The sequence below is a fragment of the Poecile atricapillus genome, chromosome 4 (genome assembly GCF_030490865.1).
Source record: "Poecile atricapillus isolate bPoeAtr1 chromosome 4, bPoeAtr1.hap1, whole genome shotgun sequence".
NCBI classification, from domain to species: domain Eukaryota; kingdom Metazoa; phylum Chordata; class Aves; order Passeriformes; family Paridae; genus Poecile; species Poecile atricapillus.
Genome location: NC_081252.1, coordinates 3,174,675 through 3,193,302, shown reverse-complemented (window position 1 = coordinate 3,193,302; position 18,628 = coordinate 3,174,675). Strand labels below are relative to the sequence as shown.

The 18,628-nt window shown below is 51.6% G+C and overlaps 1 protein-coding gene across 5 annotated transcripts in view; it reads right to left on the bottom strand.

Annotated features, from left to right (window-relative positions):
• SHROOM3 (shroom family member 3) overlaps window positions 1-18,628 on the bottom strand; it is a 70,191-nt gene that overhangs the window by 11,342 nt on the left and 40,221 nt on the right. For 4 of the 5 annotated variants that reach the window (XM_058838885.1, XM_058838882.1, XM_058838883.1 and 1 more), the window contains exons 2-4: window positions 14,261-14,389; window positions 6,714-6,845; window positions 1,359-4,587 (exon numbers count right to left, since the gene is read on the bottom strand). In XM_058838885.1, coding sequence (XP_058694868.1) covers window positions 1,359-4,587; window positions 6,714-6,772 — 3,288 coding nt within the window. In that variant the 5' untranslated portion in view covers window positions 6,773-6,845; window positions 14,261-14,389. The remainder of the gene's footprint in view (window positions 1-1,358; window positions 4,588-6,713; window positions 6,846-14,260; window positions 14,390-18,628) is intronic. The other variant, XM_058838884.1, reaches the window with a different exon arrangement.

The window sequence follows — 18,628 nt, the reverse complement described above, 5'->3', positions numbered from 1 at the left end:
GGGCAAGGAAAAATGAACTGGGGCTGCTTGTCATGCAACCTGTCACTGAAAAGTACACTCTGGTGATTTTTCTCTCTCTGGATGTCTGGTTTCCTTGCTGCTTTGATCGGCAAGCGTGACAAAATGGCACAGATGGGCCTGGTGCCTGGCTGGGGTGGAAAAATACTGATGGTGGGATGAGACAGGGGTGGTTCTGGAAGTGCATTCCGGTCACTTGATATTCACAAGCTGCTTTTTTAATTGGCTCTATTTAAGGACGTGGTGTGGGAGCTGAGGGCTGCTGAGGGAGGATGTGTAGAAAGAAGCACACAATCAGTTTGGGAGGGCAGCTTCTTCCCCCAACCCCAGTTTGGTCCATTTGTGAGATGCTGCCAGAGCCTCCTCTCATGTCACTCGACTCAGGACCACTTTATTGCTCCTGGATAATCTGCTCCAGGCCAGGAGTGAGCGCAGGAGTAGAAGGACATGTCCTGGAATCTCAGCTGCCCTCTAAGTATGTAAGCCTCTCCAAACACTCAGCCTATTTGAGGTTAGGAGCCTGTCCACACATTTTGGTTGTATGCTCCCTCTCTCTGTGATGAATGGAGCCTGGCATAGGAATAGGGATGAGGCAGCAGACGCAGCAATGTTGTAAATCCATGTGGCTCGACCAGTTGCGGTCTCCTAAATAGGTCTGAACAGATTTCAGCCAGCTGAAGAGCTGGCCTGGGCAGTTGTTCTTTAAGAATTTAGCCTGGTTCTACTGTTTACCATCATCAGAGTCAGTTGAATTCCCCACTTGTGATATCAGTGCCACGTTCCCAACTAAGCAGGGGACATGGAAGGGCCAGGGTCTCTGTTCAGTTCTCTCTGTGGTGTTTCCCTCCAGGGCTGGAGGCTAAACATAATGATTATTTAGCAGTGCCTCTGCCCAGCACTTCCCAGCACTGTCAGGCACAGTGGGAGCCAAGGCAATTCCAAGCAGCCTCTAATCCTCTCTACTTTGCACCAGGAAAATGGACTGAGGCAAGTCACCATCACAGTGGGACACTCCGCCAGAGAAGTACTCAGTGCTTCTTGGGTGCTGCTGGCAGGTAAGGATGGGACACCTCAGATGGGATGTCCAGAGCAGCAAGAACACACCAGGTATGCACTGAAATCCCAGCATCCCTGACACAGCCCAGCAGGGACAGAGCCGAACCCCACCAGTGACCTTTCAATAAAGCTGCGCCAAACTGCCTCAGCACGCGCTGAATCTGTCTCTAATCCATGGAGTCCTAGCCATGGATTAGGGACATCAGCCTGTTTCCCAACATCCCTCCCATTCCCTGGTTCTGAGAGCCCTGCCTGTGGATGCACACGATCCCATTCCCACGTACCTGGTGTTTCTTATCCGCCGTGGGAGATGACCTGGAGCGTACGTGCACAGGGACTGGCTGATTGTCGTACCTATCGAGCAAGTCTTCCACAGACACCGATTTCCCAGATTTCCTGGCAGTGGAGGGCGCTTCCAAGACCTGCTCCTGCCTCCTGTAGCGAGGCTGGCCCTGCATGGCCAGCAGGTCTGTCTGCGTGCCTTTGGTGAGATCCGACCTGGCTCTGTAATCTTGGCACCTCTCTGGCTTGGGCCGGCTGGTGCCCAGGCTGTCCTGGCGCCCCGGCACCTTCTCATCTCCGCTCGTGTCCAAGTAGTCCATCAGCCCAGGGGGAAGGGTGGAAGACATCCGTCCCGTCCTGGATATCCGCTCTATGGACTCTCTGCGGCGGTAAAGGTTCTGGTCCTGGAGGGAATTCATGCTGGAGGCGGAGGAAAGGCTCTGGCTGTCGGGAGCACCCAGCTGCAGGTAGGAGCTGTGGGAGCGCTCCCGGAGCAGCCCGATGTCCTGCGAGGACGGCCGTCGGCCCGTTTTGCGCTCGATGTAGTCAGCCAGCGCGTTCTGCTGGAGCTGCTTGAGCTCCGGCTTGGACAGGCTGGCTGTGGAGGAAGCTTTGCCGTCCCTCTCGAAGATCTTGCGCCGGTCGGCCACCGTGTTCTCTGGGAAGATGAAATGGATGCTTTTCTTCTGGAAGGAGAAAGGCGACGGCTCCCCGTCCGACATGCCCACCTCGTTCATCTTCTCAGGCTCCGAGTAGGAGCGCTTCTTCTGCTCCGCCGTCAGCCGCTTCCGGCCCCCGACGCGCAGCACGTGCTGCGTCCTGGCGTAGTCCAGGCTGGAGAAGCCTCCTTCCGTGGGTGTGATGCTGTGCCTCTCCTTGGGGGTGTGTGGGGACGCTGCCGTGCTCCTCATGCCCACGTGGGCCGAGGCGGGCCTCTGGGGCACCCTCTTGGGCGTGTTCCCGAACGGGGGGCTGATCCGCCGGAAGGAGGTGGCCCTCAGCACCCTGGACTGGGCATCTTTAATGCTGTTCCTGTAGGCCCTGCTAAACGAGGCGTCCAGCTGCGAGCCGTGCGCGTCCTGGACGTTTTCCTTCCAGAGGATCTCCTTCTCAGGCTCGCCTCCCAGCTGGAATGTGCTTCTACTCCGCGGAAGCTGAGCTGCCCTGATTTGCACCTCATTTTCAGGACACGGGCTGTAGTACTCACTGGCTCTTGGCTGCTTCACCGAAGCCACCATCTGCAGCTCTACGGGGCGCCAGTCAGCCTCTTCCAGCTTCCCGTTCCTGACGGACGGGCTGGAGCCCCTGCCTGGCTCACCGAGCAGCTTGCTCCTGAGGTCCTCCGGGCTGTGCACGGAGCACCTCGTGCCGGCAGGCTGGCTCGTCCTGCTCGGCCCATAGTGCTGGCCGAAGGTGGGAACCCCAGCGCTCTGGGGCCGGGGAGCGCTCTGTTCCCGCTGCTCAAACTTGTTGACCTTCTCCAGCACTGAGCAGCGGGGCTTGCCAGCCTCTGGCTTGCTGTAGGGAAAGCTTTGGGTGCTGCTAGAGCTGAGCCGGCTCCTCCCGAAATCCAAGGTCTTTGGGAGCTGAGGAGAAGGGGGCTCTTTGCCCTTTGGCTCTGCAGCGTGGAACAGAGCCATGCTTGTGCCCTCCTCCTCCTGCCTCGTGAAGGCCTGTGGGTCCACATCGCTCCACTGCCTGTGCCCCTGTTCCCTGTGATCCTTCTCCTCTCTGCTGCTGCTGTTCGGGAAGGACAGCTGGGTGCTGGAATAAGCCTCACCTGGCTGCGTCTCCCTTAGCTCAGAGCTGCTTTGCCTCCTGGAGCTCTCTGGGATGTTCTGCAAGGAAGAGAAGCCATACTGCTTGGCCTTGCTGTGACCCCATGAGTGGGGAGCACCAGCGTCTCTTTCATTTACCTGTGTGTTGCCGTTTTTGTCCTCCTGGGATCCATGTGTCCAGTCCTCTTTGGGCTGGTAATGGGTTTTCCTCTCACTAGCATCCCTCAGCTGGGGTTGTGGACCCTGGAAAATGGGCTTGGAGGCCTGTGTGGTACCCGTGGTCTCCCGGTGGCCGTGTGCTGCCTTGTAAAGGGGTAACAGCTCCTCCTTCCGAGACACGGCCAGGCAGAGCTCCGGGCCTCCTGTGCTGGGAGGTTTCTGCTGGATGAGTTTGGCTTCGTGCTTCCTCTCAGTGGCAGGGGGCTGGTAGAAGACGGTCGACCTGTTTGTAGTGCTTTGGTTTCCATTCTCATCCGAGCCCAGGGTGCTGCTGCTGGCTACAGCCTTGTCGTAGGAGCCCGGGAGGGCTGGGGAGTACCCACTTTCTTTGGCCAGAGCTGGGTAAAGCGTCCCGGTGCTGCTGGCAGAAGGCCGGGGCACCTGGGCGTAGTGCGGCTCTGGGGAGGGGACGGCGTAGACACCAGTGGGCAGCAGGGGCTGCCCTGGCTGGGCTGCCTGGGAATAGCTCTGCTTGGGCTTCGTGGTGGGGCTGCTCTCCGGGCTCTTCTCCACCACGGTGTGCAGGTGTCCATCTCCGAAGGGCGGTTTCAGCAGCGGCCCCTGCGACAGGGAGCTGACGAGCGGCGCCCAGGCCCCCTTCGGCTGGGTCCGGCCGGGCTTGCTGGGCTCAAGGCCGGCGCCTGAGCCGGGCCTCTCGTGGTGCCTGATGGCCGCGTAGCTGTCGCTGCGCGTGGGAGGCAGCGGCGGCCCCTTGGGGGGCTGGCTCTTGCTGTCCGAGGGGCCCTGCGCCGGCTGCGCCCAGGAGGAGGCCGCGCCGTGCCGGCCCAAGGCGTGGAGCCTGCCGTGGCGGTCCAGGGAGGCGCGGGCGTCGGGAAGCAGGGCCGAGGGCTTCACCTCGTACTCCTGGGAGACGCGCTGCTGGGCGTCGTACACCGTGCGGACGTAGCGGATGTCCGCCTGCCTGATGGCCTCCGGCAGCCCCCCGCGGCACTGAGCGCCGTCCGGGGAGCACGAGCGCTCCTTGCCCGACGGAGCCGCGGGGTACTCGGGGATGCTGGAGTTGGTGGAGAAGGAGCTGTAGGCCGAGTCTCTCTTGCTGTGGAGGTGGGAGAGCTGGTCGATGCTGTTGGTGGATTTGGCCGGGGACAGGTGGCAAGGGTGGTAGGCAGGGGAGGAGTGGTCCAAGCTCTCCATGCTGCCCCGGGAGCTGTACTGATCGGGGCTCCTCCTCAGATAGCCATGCTCGTATGCGGAGAGATCGCTGGTGGAGGAGCTGGGGGACAGCGAGAGAAGAGTGAAAACCGGCAGAGGAGAGGCACAACAACTTATAAGTGAGCTCAGAAGCGAGATGTTTAGTTTTGAGATGAAAACCCATATTTGGGCCTTGCTCCATCCCCCGTTTGGAGTCATCCCAGTTCACAAAGAGGAACTGCTTGACATTGCAACACATGGCTCTTATTTACCACAGATGGGTGGGAGGGAAATACAGACAGAAAGATGGTGCATCTCTGGAGCCAGGGAGGATCAACCCCAACCCGCAAACCTATCCAAAGCCCTTGGAAAGCTGAATGAGCACCGATGCCATGGAGGAGGAGGAGGAGGAGGAGGAGAGGAGCACGAGGGGCGTTCTGGGGGGGAATCTAATCTCTTTTTCCCATTACATTTCTTTTTATGGAGAGGAAGGCTATGCCCTGGCAGGCTTCCTGGAAATTCAGCTGTCCCAAGGATAGTTTGTTTGCTGCAAGAAAACTAAGCTGACAAGAAGAGGAGAGATGTATGTGCCTGTGCTTGGAGGAAAGTGGGGTCCAACCATAGAAACAGTCTGAGAATTCCCAGGAAGTCTGCACTGCCACCTCTTCTTGTAGTTTAGCAGGTGCAGGTACACCTTGGCACTTTCTCTGAGGTGTCCAAAGAGGACTCATGGCCACCAGAAAAGTGATCAAAAAAAGAAAGATATTCAGAGATCTTTCTATCCATGGGAAGGGACCTCTTTGTGTCAGTCACAGTCCCTTTTTTACATCTCACAAGGGGATATTACAAACTTCTGCGGAGTTTGGCTCTGAATATGGAAGGCTTATTTCCCCTTCCAGATTGAAGCAAATACACTGAGGACTGGAAAGTGTAGCCTGAGGGCTTCACTTTCCTTCCCTCTCTTCCCAGCTTCCCTTCCTCAGGTATCACTTTCTCTAGTTCCCTGCTCACTACATGAGCTGTCCTGGCAGGGCCACGGGGAAGCAGCAGGAAGGGATGGGCTGTGGCAGGGCAAAGCACAGAGCTGGAAGCTGGCTCCAGATCACATCCCAAACAAGGGACAGACCCAGGGGAGAAGGCTGCTAAGGATAAGGAAAGGCAGAAGGAAACCTGCTCACAGGAACTGTGCAGAGAGATGCAGAGGAACACAGGCAAGAAGAGCTGTGGCAAACCTCAGGATGAAGCTAGTTTACTCATTTAAATGCACCACTCTACTTTGGATTCAAATAACCATCTCCCTGGCAATGCCCAGCACAGCCCTAGCCAGCTGGCCACTAGATGTTCCCCGTGCTCCTCCTCAAGCACCCGGGAGACAGAGCCATGCTGCCAAAGGCTCTGCCAGGAACTGCCTGGGAAGCAAAGCCCCTTGGTGGGAACTGAGCACACTCCAGCATGAGCTGTGCTGAGGCCACAGACCAACACACTTGATTTTCTCCAACCACCTCCTCACTTTCTTTAATGCTCTTTTTTCTCTTTCTTCTCCTCTGCCAAGGATCAGTCTTGCCAGCAGAAGAAAGTGATGTTTCAATCCCAGAGGCTATAATGGAGAGTTTCAAACCCTTCTGCCTCTCCGGGGAAAAGCTTTCAAGAGCAGAATTTAAACTTGTCCTTCCTCAAGCTGCCCTGCACGTTCAGCTATGATAGAGCTGACTCCTGCAGAAAGCCATTGCCAAACCAGGAAATCCCTCCCTGAACTCCTCACCCTGGGAGCACTGTCACTGATGTGCTGCTGGCTGCTCTGTTACACTGACAGACTCTGCTACCTACAGCCTTTTCTTTCTTTTCTTTCAACAGGCCAATTTAGACTTTGGATTTCTTTTCCTTTTCTGGGGAAACAACCATGCTGTGTTTCTGTATGAGGGCATCCACAGAAAGCTCTATCAACGTCCTGGCAGTGGGCTCCCATCTTTGTAGGAAGGGGGATTTTTAAAGCAATTAATTTCCTAGCTACTAATCACCTCACAGAGCACTCACAGGAGAAAAATAAAGCCACTTTATCTAGGAAACCAAATAGGAACTGAAGCCTTCCTAACTCTAATCTGAACCCTGGCTGTTTGTAAACCTGTCCAGCTGTATGGAGGCCACTGGTACCATTTTCCTGCTACACCTTTGCCCCCTCCCTTCCCTCCACAGCTGTGTGGAGCTTACCTGGAGTGGTAGGACTGATGCCAAGGGGTGCCAAGCGTACCCTGAGATATTTGCATCATGCTGGGATCGGGTTGGTTCTCGGCGAGTTTGGTTGAATGCCAGGAGTGAGGTCGGCCTGGAGTTTCACTCCGCCTAGGCGAAAGCAGAAGGGGTTGCACATCAGCAACAGGCCAGCTCTCCCAGAAAAGATGGATGTGAACTCAACACCAACATGTAAAACCGCTCGTGCTCATTTGTGCTCCGCTGCTGAGTTTTTGCCCACCCCCAGCAAGTCCCACGGTAACCATGTGTGAGCATCCCTGACATCCCCACAACACGCTCCCCCTCGGAGTGTCACCAAATGCCATCAGGGGCTGGAAGCAAAGGGACTTCTGATCTCTCCCTGGTGCTGCTAAAAATGCAGGATGAGACGTGACAACCAAGTGCCCCAGCCCGGCCAGCCAGCTGTCCCCAGGGTGTGTCCCCAGGCGTGGCACGGCACGGCTGCCCTTTGGTGCCTTCAGTCACCAGCTCCAAGGCCTGAGTCTGCCAGCCTTGAGGGAAAAAAACCCCACCGACACCTTATTTAAAGCACAGAGTGCTGCAATGGAAAGTCAAAGCAGGGGATTAGTGATTGAGTCCCCTGAAGAGGCCACACAGACTCTCCTTTGCCCCAGCCTCTGGGTTTGTCCTTAATCCTCCTGCTGCTTTCCTTGAGGGATCTCTCCCCTGCACTCATTTCCACAGCTTCTCACTCTCTCCCTGAGAGAACGAGGAGCAGCACTGGGGCCGTGTCCTACTGAAATGTGACAGCTTGCAGGACAATTCTGACTCAATAAATGCAAGAGGAGAATATGACACGTCTTTCTTTAGTCTTCCTCTCACTGAAAAATCCACAGTACAGCATGTCCTGAACACATCAGTACATAGATTAAAATGCCCTTGGCACGTAGACACTGAGAGAGGATTCTAGCAGTACTGCCTAAGATTGGGAAAAGAAATGGTACAGGGAAGTGCAGAAAGTTAAAAATGCTTTTTAGGGTCATGCCCTTTTCTAGTACCAGTTAACATCAGCAGCCACTGCATGGAAAAGCATAGGCAGAGAGCGAGAGGCAGAGCCACTTCTCCAGCATTTTTTCCATACAGATTTCAGAAGTGCTGGTTAATTTTTCAACATCTGCTAAAAGAAGGAAGAAGAAGGGATATGCTTTTCCCTTGAACATCTGTTGTGGCAGGACTGTCTTAAGGGAAACTGGACTGGAGGTCTGCAAAGGGCAAGGTGAACCCTAAACCATTTTACCTTTACATGTGTAGGTGTGTTTAAGACAGAGCTCTTCTGTTAAGCTCCTTGCCCAGAAAATGAGGAACCTGGACACTGCCAGATGGGAAGTTGACAAAACTGTTTATTAAGAATAACCCACATTCTTGCCTCTTCCACTGCAGACATTTAAAGACTTAAAGTACTTTTTGTGGAGTACAAGCCATCAGCATCAGTTTTTCACTCAAGAAATTGAATGATCCCTTGGTTTGATCAGCAGAAACAGTGAGGAAGCTGTGTAGCCAATCATCTGACACACAGGTACTTTAAGCCCTTTTGTGTGATATCCTCGTAACCACACAACACGTGGACAGATGTGAATTTTAGTCACAAGACACACGGCACCAGCTTACTGGCTCTGTGTGAGATAACCTCCACTGTATCCACACCTACCCAGTCTTGGAAATGTGGCAGATCCTGATTGATCCCAGGCAAACTGGCTGACTGATAAAACCTGCAAATGCAGCAGCTAATGCCTGACTTGAGTGAAGACAAATAAATCATGAGATCTTTCACTGGGGTTACTTTGGTGCAGCTGAGTTGCCTGCAACAAAACCAGGAGCAACAGGTGACATTTTGCCACAGGAGGCTGTAGGATTTCAAGCTGCACAGCTCTAAGAATTACAACAATAACAGACCAAGCTCATCACCCTACCTTTTATATATTCTGTACTGTACTGTATTTGTGAAGGTGTCTGGAAAACCTTATTCCTGCAAAATTCTCCACTTCAAATAATAGACTTGAGTGATCCCTGTGCTGTAAATGCCAAGGCTGGAGAAAGAGACTCCTGGTTCCTCATGGACAGTGATCAGATAACCTGGGCATGCAGGTCAGGTTGGCATCATGACAAATACCTGGGAGCGAAGGTACCCGGAGGAGTCGGCGGGACGCGATGCAACGCTGGCATCTGAATGGCAGCTGACTACAGCCCAGGTACTGCCAGTTCACACTGGAGACTGGAAAAACCAAGGGAAAGGTTCACCAGGAACCACCCTGCAGCTATCTCTCATTAGGAAAAGCTGAGTGAGTTCTTCTCTGTAATCTCTGGAGATTATATTGCATACAAAACAGGAATGGAACTTTTCAAAGACACTGGCACTAACTCTGCAGATGAATGAGCATCTCAGGCTTTCTTTTCAGTATCACTGAAAGGTTATCTTCCTCTCAAGGTTACAAACTAAAAACATCCCAGAGAAGGGTAGCCAGTCTGATTCCTGTTCTTCACGTACTGTTCCTTGCCGGTTCTGGAGTACACAGATTATACATTATTATACATACATTATACAACCTGATTGCTCTCCAAGTTTGACAGCATCTCAAGCCCAGCACCCTTCAGGAGTGCAAGTCCTTCAGCTTGCAAAGGCCCATCTTTAGCCAGAGAAAACAACCCAGCTTCTTCAAATTGCCATTTGCATTTTTTCCACATCCTTAGAAAGCCAGTAAGTGAAAGCCAGAGAAGGATGTTGCGGCTGATTAACCAGCCACTCAGGGTCATCAGTGCCCCAATAAACGGATCTTTTTCTACTCCCACACAACTCATGGGGAGTTGTTTTGATCATTCTCACATCCATCAGAAACATCATCCACGTGCCTGAACGACTGTGAACAATGCTTTTTGTACCACTGACCTTGTGGTCATTTTTCTCTGTCCCCACAAGTCCCAAACCCTTCCTCAGCAGAGACAAGGAGTGCTGAAGATAAAGGCAGTAAAACCTTTCAAGCAAAGCAGAATCCACCTGCAGATCCAGGCAGGAGCAGCAGACACATCTCTGTGACCTGAGGGCATGGCACTGACCAGTGGCTGCATTCATGTGTCCAAGGAGGATGGGACAGGGCAGAGAAGAGAACCAAGGCCAGAGGGTCACTCTGCCATGACTCACAACCACAATCCCTGTGGATGTGCTTTCCCCAGTGGCTGTGTGACCAGGTGGCTGTGTGGGAGGCTGCTGGAGCTGGAAGGGAATAGCCATGGCCTAGCCCATCGTGTGGGGAGGTGGGAAGGGATGGGGGCCGTGCAGCACAGGCCCTCATTCTGCAGGAGAAATGTAAGATTTGGATAAGAGCACAAAGCTTTTGCCTCCTGGATCGGATCCCAGGCACTGAGTCACAAGAGAGAAAGCCGAGAGGGCAGCTGCCCACCCTTACCGAGTCATCCTCACAGCAGTCAAGATTTCAAGCTGGTGATAATTCCAACCTCACAAAACCCACGTGGCAGGGGCACTGTGTCCTGAGCCATATCCTGTGCATGCAGCAGCAAGATCTTTGCACATGGAGAGATCCCGATCCCAGCAATTCACCTGCACCCTCCTTCCAGGGTGAGTGTGCACGTGTACCAACAGAAAGCAGAATAAAGATCTGAATTATCACCAGGACAGACCTGTCTCCAAGATGGACACATCTGAAAGAGCGGGAGCACGACAGGGAGATGTTTTCCAGACATGCCAACGCGCGGCTGCAGCCTCTCTGCCCATCTATTAGGCAGGAGATGAAGGAAAAAGTAAAGCACTCAGAAGCCTATTAGGATTTTGACAGAGCGAGGCCACAATCTACTCAAAGCAACGTCGCTCTTAATTAAGGTTCAGTCATGGTTCTAAAAATAAGCAGAACAGACGAGGTCAATTAGAAAGGAGTTGGACCAGAATGGCGTCAGCTTGGTGTGTCTTCCACTAAATCTCTCTTTTTAGGCTCACAGAGCCCTTCTGGTAAATTCTGGGGGCAGGAAGGATCTGCTGTGAGCTCTGTCCCTTCACAATTTTGATTAAGAAAAGGGAAGACTCATTAGAAAGGCCGGGCCTATGAGATAATATTTCACATCATGGATCTTGGCTAATAGTGCCTCCTCATCTGTAAGGAAAAGGGAGAATCATGCCCACACCCCCCCAGCCTTTAATGCTCAGATGAGAACTTCCCCTAAGTAAAAAACATGCTGAAAAACCCTTCACTTGAGAACACTTGGGTGAAATGTGTCAATATTCTCAATATTCTCATTCCAGGACACAGTCTGATTTTCCACAATACGTTCAGTTTGCAGCTCCTAGAGGACAATTCCCCACACAGTGAATCCCTGTGGATTATCTCACAGTTTTTGGCAGTCTCAGGGTTAAACTAAAAAGAAAATTTAAAAATTTAAAAAAAAAAAAAAATTAAAAAAAACCACCCCAAACTGTAAGAAAACCATTCAGGCTGGTTCAGGGCTCTGTCCCAGACTGGTCCATCCTCACTGCTCTCTCCAGCTCCTTTCCCAGAGGCAGGTGCTGTGCCTCTGTGGTGTTTCCAGCTGACATGTCAGACACCATCTCTTTTTCCCCTTTGAAAAGCATCACTGGGGATGTCTGGGTTGCATCAGACCATGCCCTGAGTTCCATCTGGGAACTGGGAGACAGGTATCAATCTCCCTGAAGTCTCTCTCTGGGATCAGGATGAAGGGAATCAGAAGTTTCTGCTCAGAATTCCTATCATTACCATCACCAACTCTTTGGAAAAAACTCCTCACCATACCACTGGGAATAAAATCCCTGTGTGGAAGCAGAGATGAGAACCATGTACCTGGATCTAGAGACAGACTTTTTCTACTGGCTTTTCCTGACAGAAGTGCCCTCAGCCACAGGCTGCAGATGGAAGTGCTGGGATCGCTCAGAGGTGACGGCAGCTGTGAGCAAAGGGCGCTCCTTTGCTGAACTTAGGAACAGTCAAACATTGTAATTAATGATTATTGGTCCTGCAAGTCACACCTCTGTTATCACATGTCTCTGGGAACCCCCACGTTGCCTTATCCAAGAAGGAGGAATTTACCCAGTGTTCAGCAAAGGAAACAAAGAGTGGGGGGCTCAGAGCGGGGCCATGCGCTGCAGCTCCATCTTCCCTTCACCCCAGAGCAGGGCTGACAGGCAATATTTAGATTGAGGACTTTTCCCTACCCAAAGAAAGGGTCCCACTGGCATTCCCTGACACTAACCAGACACAGGCTTCAACAGGAGCAGAGGTGATGTATACAAACTTCACTCTCCTTGATTACTGGGTTCAAGGACTTGGTCCTACCGGGATCTTCTGACAGCTTTCTATTTTGAAGACAGCATTATCAAGCAACACACTGAGTTTGATTTAAACTGAAAAATGAGGAGTATTTCAGACCTCTATTTCAAGAAGTTCTTGCCACCAAGATAGTCCATCCATGCTGCTCCTACAGGACATGGAGAAGCCAGGAGAGCCTTCAGCCTGGTACCTAGACCCTGCATAGGTTACAGTGAGGAGCAGGGGAGCACTGGGTTAAAGACTCTGCAACTTTCTTCTTCTTTCTATAATTCTACTCTGTTTCCTTTGCTGGAAAAAGAAGAAGAAAGAACAGACATGGAAAAGAAGCAGCTGACTGACAGTCCTTGAGAAGGACCCCATTATTCCCTGTCTTCTCCAGGGATTCACATCCTCTCTCCCAGAGCAAGGGTGGAACATCCTAGCAGCCAGAGCCTGCAGTGGCTTCCCTGCCCACGGCTCTTCAGAGCTGCACTGATTTATCCAGACCGATGAACCGGCCCCACGGGCTCAACTCAAGTAATTTTTTCTCATTCTTCTCCAGTCAGTAAATTAGTTAAAAAGACAGAAACCCAAGCATAGCTTAGATTCTTACACAGCCCGATATCCGACACACAGCAACTTGCAACAGGAGAGACTTGGAAACAATGGAAGGAATGTGCTTTCCTGGCCTGGTTGGGTGCTTAGGAGGAACTGGGTGGCTGGCAGCAGGAAGGCTGCCCCGTGAGCCCGATTATCCAAAGGGAACGCGGACAATGAGGCACGGCAGGTAACCAAGGGGATCCGCAGGGCAAGGCTGGCTGGGCTCTCCTCTGAGCTACAGGGCTACAAATCACAGGCAGCGCTGCCAAGCTCCACACCCAAGTGCTCGTGGAGGAGGGATGAACAGGAGAGAGGCAGCAGGGCCTTTAGGAGGATGTGTGGAGGTACTTGCACACATTTGGGGGGTAACAGGGTGAGTCAAATGTGCTGGGGAACTGCACTCGCTGCCTGGCCCAAAGCAAAAGTTGCTGAGCCTGAAACACCTCCCACAGGCACCTTCTTATACATTAAAGCAGCCTCCTGTTCCTAACTAAAGCTCCAGCCAGGCTCAAACTGAGATGTGCAGACACAGCCTCCAACACTGCCGGAAAAGTAAAGCAAAACATTGGCTCTGCACCCAAAGGCAAATTTATCCAAGTGAAATGCTAAACTTCAGAGCTTCTGTGAAGACCTGCTACTAAACTGATGGGCAAGAAGGATTTACAGAGGGCATATGGTGAATGACTCATTTTTACAGGGAGGTGGTGGATGCAGGGGAGCTCCTCTCCCAGATTCCCTGCGGGTCACATACCCAGGGAAATGCAGAGTCCCACTCTTCGGTCAGAGATCAACTTCTCCTCAGTAAAATCACTTTGAGGATGTATTTTAGCCTCTAAAATCTGCTCTATCCGAGGCTGGGCAGGGCCAGCATCCATGACTGCCTACAGTGGCCAGAAGCTGGAGCATCTCCACTAAGGTCAGGGAGGTTGCTCCAGAGGTGCATCCTTGCTGATAAGATCAGAATGAGGAATTCCCTTCTCAGCTGCTCGATCACAGGCACCAGGCTGTATTTCCACCAGCTCCAGGAAACCAGCGTGGCTTCTTGGTTTCAGCTAAGTCAAGGTCTGACCCAAATGCAATGTTGCAAATAAAAGCCACTGCTTTAACTTCATGGTACAAACCTCAGGACACAAAAAGTCTATGAGGGCACTCAGATTACATCTGACTGATCTAAGAGGCTCTTTGGATGCCAGCAAAAGCTCTGCCTAAGTAAATGCAGTAGGATTTGGTCCTAAACTGTGTGGCCAAAGGAGGGGAGCGAGGCTCAGCCACAATACCAGCCAATCCAGAGCAGTTCAGGAAACTGATTTCTCAGGACATTTCATCGTTCAAAAATGCAGACAGGTACTCTGAAGTTAAGAATGCCAAACTTCCACTAAAACTTCCAGACTCTGAAGAAGCCAGGTGATTTTGGAATGCCAGGCACCTGAAGCTGGCAAGTCAGAGAAGACATACACCAATTCTGTGGAGATATTTTGGTTCAGCATTTCTGATGACCTTTACCAGCACCGACAAAAGCTTCTGAGGAGAAATTTCAGCACTCCTTCCCCATGAGTGCCCCTCAGGCAGCCAAAGCAGTGACTGTTTTCCACCCTGTCTTTGCAGATGTTCCAGGGACACAGACAAACACATTCTCACCTGGTCTTCAGCCGTAACTTGACTCCTGCTGCCCACGTGGCTTTGCTGGGCTGGAAGTCAGTGGTCAGGCAGTCCGGGCTGAGCGGGCTGGGAGACAGCTCTGTGCATCCCTGTGCTGCATGGGTGTCCCTGCCAAAGGAGAGCAAGGACATGTAAACACCACCACGCAAAACCTCAGCCCTTTTAGGGCTTCATCAGAATTTTAGGAAAGAGGGCAATGCACAGACCCCGAGGGCAAGGCAGGGGCATCAGGCTAGTTTTTGGAATGAGTGAAATACATGTCACAGAAAGCCATGTGTATCCTTGTTTTTCTGTCATCTGGGCAGGGCTTGGCTCTGCGAGTGTCCCTCACGACTGTTTTGGAGGAGTTGCCCAGTCCCACGGCACAAAACTCATTATCCTGCAGCTGCATTTGGAGACACTAAATCCCCAAAGTGTGGAGTTCAGGGCTTTCACTGGGGGATTCGCTTTTTCCACATGTAAGCACCCTGTGAGAGCTCAGGGAATGCTCTGAACACACACGAGAAAAGCCAAGAGAAAGTTCCACACAGTGAGAAGGAGAAAGAGAAACACACCCCCTTCACCGATAATTCCACCAAGTCAGCAAACACGTATTTACCCCGCTGCAAATCACGCAAACACCGTGTAGCCATCGCTTCAGCTCCTTCCTTCCCCCTGGAACGCTCCACTATTCCCACTCGCTCCCATTTCTAGCCCTGAAGTGCAGAAGAGATGTGAAATTTCGGCTTGCTCAAGGAAACCCCCCACGCTGAATAAAAAGCGGGGCTGAAAGGCCCCCTGCGCCTCTCCCTGCCTGTGGCAGCCCTGGCCCGGGATAAGCTGGAATTGCCTCTTGTTGTGTGCTGAGCCCACATGCCGGCATCTGGGGCTTTGGATAGCTGAGATGGCTTGGATGCCATTCCGGTGAGAGACCGGCCGTCTTTGTGTCCGGCTGCCTTCTCCCCCACGCTCCCTCCCCGCGCCCCCACGTGCCAGGCAGGAATGTTAAGCCTCACATTGAGGATGAGATACAGCAGGGAAGCGCAGCAGCACTTTCACCTACATTAGGGAAAGCGACTGGTCCAGAACGGCCTTTTTTGGCTCACCCTGCTTATCTTCATCCAGTTTTTACCCCAAATCCTGCCTTGGCTGCCTTTCCTTTCCACGTGCCAAATCCCATCCTGCTCCGTCTCTGCCGCTCCTCTCCTCACATGATGACAGGTCTCCCATCAAACCTGGAAGTTTCCCCTCCCCTGCTCCCGTTCCAGCCTCACTGTACACCAGGAGCACGATCTCCTTTACTGCAGCCCTGCAAGTGCCAATATCCTTAAATGCTCCAATTCTCTTTGCTCACCAAGCCTACCATGAAAAATTACCGATTTCCAGAGATTTCACTGCAAGACACAGAAAGGAAAGAAGGCTGGCGACAGACGAGGATTTAAAAGATTGCATATAAACAATTTATCCGTACAATTTTGTGAGCAAAATCTATTCAGAGCTTCAGTCTTTGGAGAACAGAACCCTGTGCTTCCCTTGTTTCCTGAAGAGCAGAGTTTGGCTTTGCCAGGCCACAGCACAGCTGTGCTCCTGCAGTGAGGAAAGCTGCTCATGCCTTCTATCTGGCCAGCTGTCCCTGAGGGATCCAGGGACGAGATCCAGGGCTGGGAAATTGCCCCTGTGCCAAGAAAAGAGTCACCAACAACCTGAGGAACTGATACAAAGGAGTAGTAAGTGCCTACTGTTGCTGGTGATTTCGGTCTCCTTAAGTTCAGCTTATTATTGCTTGGCTCAAATTGACTCAAAAGGCATAAAATGGCCTAGAAATACACAGCTTTTTTATCTCTTATACTTATTTTCACTCAATTAACAATAGACACGTAAATTATTTTTCTTAGAGACTCAATGATTTATCATCTGTGTGCTGCACTGTGGCATTCTCTATCTAATCACTTACTAGTATCCAAAAACTTCCAGAAGAAGATGAAGAAGAAAGGACAAGAGACAACACCCTAAATCCTCCATCTTGCCTTCTGTTCTCTAAACTAGTTCAAACTCTAAACTAACTTTTTCACCCAGGGACTTAAGGAAACTCTCTAATTTACACACTAATACACACACTTCTAGTTTTTCTATTTAACAGTTGTTTTCATGGTGTTATATGAAATTCAGTGTTTTCTTGGATGTCAGAGCCAGGTATCAGAGGTAAGGGCACGCACTCTGTGCCTCAGACTCTAACACCTACAGCTCTGTGGGCACCACAGCCTAGTGATCTTTCAGCACTTTTTTTTTTTTAAGAAAAAACAGCTTTTGAAGGATGCTAAGAAAGCAAGAGACACCAAAGACTAAACTCTGCTTTCTGAGCCCAAGTCCCTTCCAAGTGCTCCCATCCAGGCCTGCAGAGCCTGACCCTCCATGGGCAGCCCCGAGCAGAGGGAGGGAGGATAAGCAGCCTGGGTGAGCCTCCTCACAGGAGCAACCCCTGCTTGCCAGGGTGCATAACTTTGTGTCTTTACCTCACAAAGACACCTTAATTAGTGTCTCCATGGGCTCCGGAGGTGCTGTTGTGGGGAACAAGGAAATGCAACAGAGTTTTTGTTTCCCCAGCCTCTTGAACAACTGTAATTGCAGAGCTCTGTGGTGCGTGGCAGGCTCAGTAAGACACTAAAAACTAATCAGCCACTGTAGAAATAACACCATGAATCAGTGGGGAACACAAGAGATGAGGATCCTTCCACCTGGGAAGCACACCCACCTCAGAGGGACGGTCCCCATACAGGGATGTCCCCGTGAGAGCACAGCTGGCAGGGCAGGGAGAAGAGCTGAGGCCACTTCCCCAAACAGGAGCCCAAGCCCAGCATCTGTCCTCCCCTTGCAGCCTGCTGCCTTACCCAGCTGCTTATCCCTGAACATTTCCTGTGGTGTTTCTAAGTAAGGCAGCTCAGTCTAGCAACCAGGAGGCTCTTAATCCCCATAAAGACGCTTCTTCCACTGTAACACGGAGACAGCCTCTCTTGTGCAAAGGTGTTGAGGGCCTACCTTTGCTCTTGGCTGTCCTCACACCTTCTCCTTAGAGTGGACCTCCTCTGAAAGCTCCAGCTGCCCTGGACAGCTCTCCAGCTCCCTGTGGCAGCACTCAGTCTGATGGGATGCTCTTAAAGCCCGGGGCTGCATTTTATTTTGGGATGCTGCAAAGGGCCTCACAATTCCATAGCTAAAAAGTATCCCTGGCAAGGAGGGGCCTGCAGTTGTTCCTTTTGTTATCCTGCTGTTTCTGAAGCTCTCAAGTGGGAGACAGGAAACCCAGCACACACAGTCTATTTAAAACTCCTCTACCTCCCACCTGAGGCTGGCAGCTGCCTCTGAAATAATTTCTTTTCTGCAAAGTTCGTGTTTAATTATGAATTGTTATTTATACTTGCTTGCTTCCACGGTGCCTTTGGTATTTAATACCACACATGTTCATGAGTACACTCTGCTCGGCTTTTCCCTCATCTAAAAATATGGCCTGCTTGGATTTTTTCCTTGCTGCTTGCTTGACAGTGAAAGAATACAGTGCTAGAGATTAAGGCCTTTTTTCAAGGAAAACCTCCCTCAGAAGTTTCAGTGCCCCCTCCAGAAGAAAGGCAGCACCTCCTGACCCCACATCCATCTCTCCCCACACAGCCAGCACGGCCTTTCCACAGCAGGCATCTGTGAAACTCTCCCTGTTTTCACCACCTTCCTCAGAGCTCTTCAAGAACATATGGGTGGCCTTATTTTATTTTAATCAGTTCCCCATAAGACTGGCTTGGCAGTTGTTGCCATCTGATGTCTCATGGCCCTCCTGAGCTGCCAGAGTCCTTGCAGAACTGGGTTGCTGTTTTAGGGAGATCCTTTGCCTCTGAGCTCCTCTGACCACCTTATCTGCCTCCTGTGCTGACCTCGTGTTACCTGCGTGCTTGGAACGTTTCACAGCACTTATCTTAACCTTTTGGGCTCCTGACTCTTCCTCCTCACTTTCTTCAGTCTTCCTTATCCTTATTTACAACCTCCACATTCCAACACAGATTGGTTTTCTAAAGCCAGCCTGGACAGAAGAGTGTGGGTGGGAGCCTCTGCCCAGCAGTCCTCCTGGCAATTATCTCAGGCTGTAGAGATCATTTCTTAATTAATTGAACTCCATGTTTCATAACAATAGCTTCCTGAGTAATGGCAGCAGCATAAATCACTGCTCTCACTGAGGAAATGATGCAGTTCAAGCTCAGCTGCCTGGCTGTAATTCCCAAAGAGGAGACAGATTTTGCACAGGGAAGAGGCACAAACCAAACTTCAGAAGTTTTGTCTGGCAATAGCATTTCTTTTTCCAGGACAACAGCATTACAGTTCTTC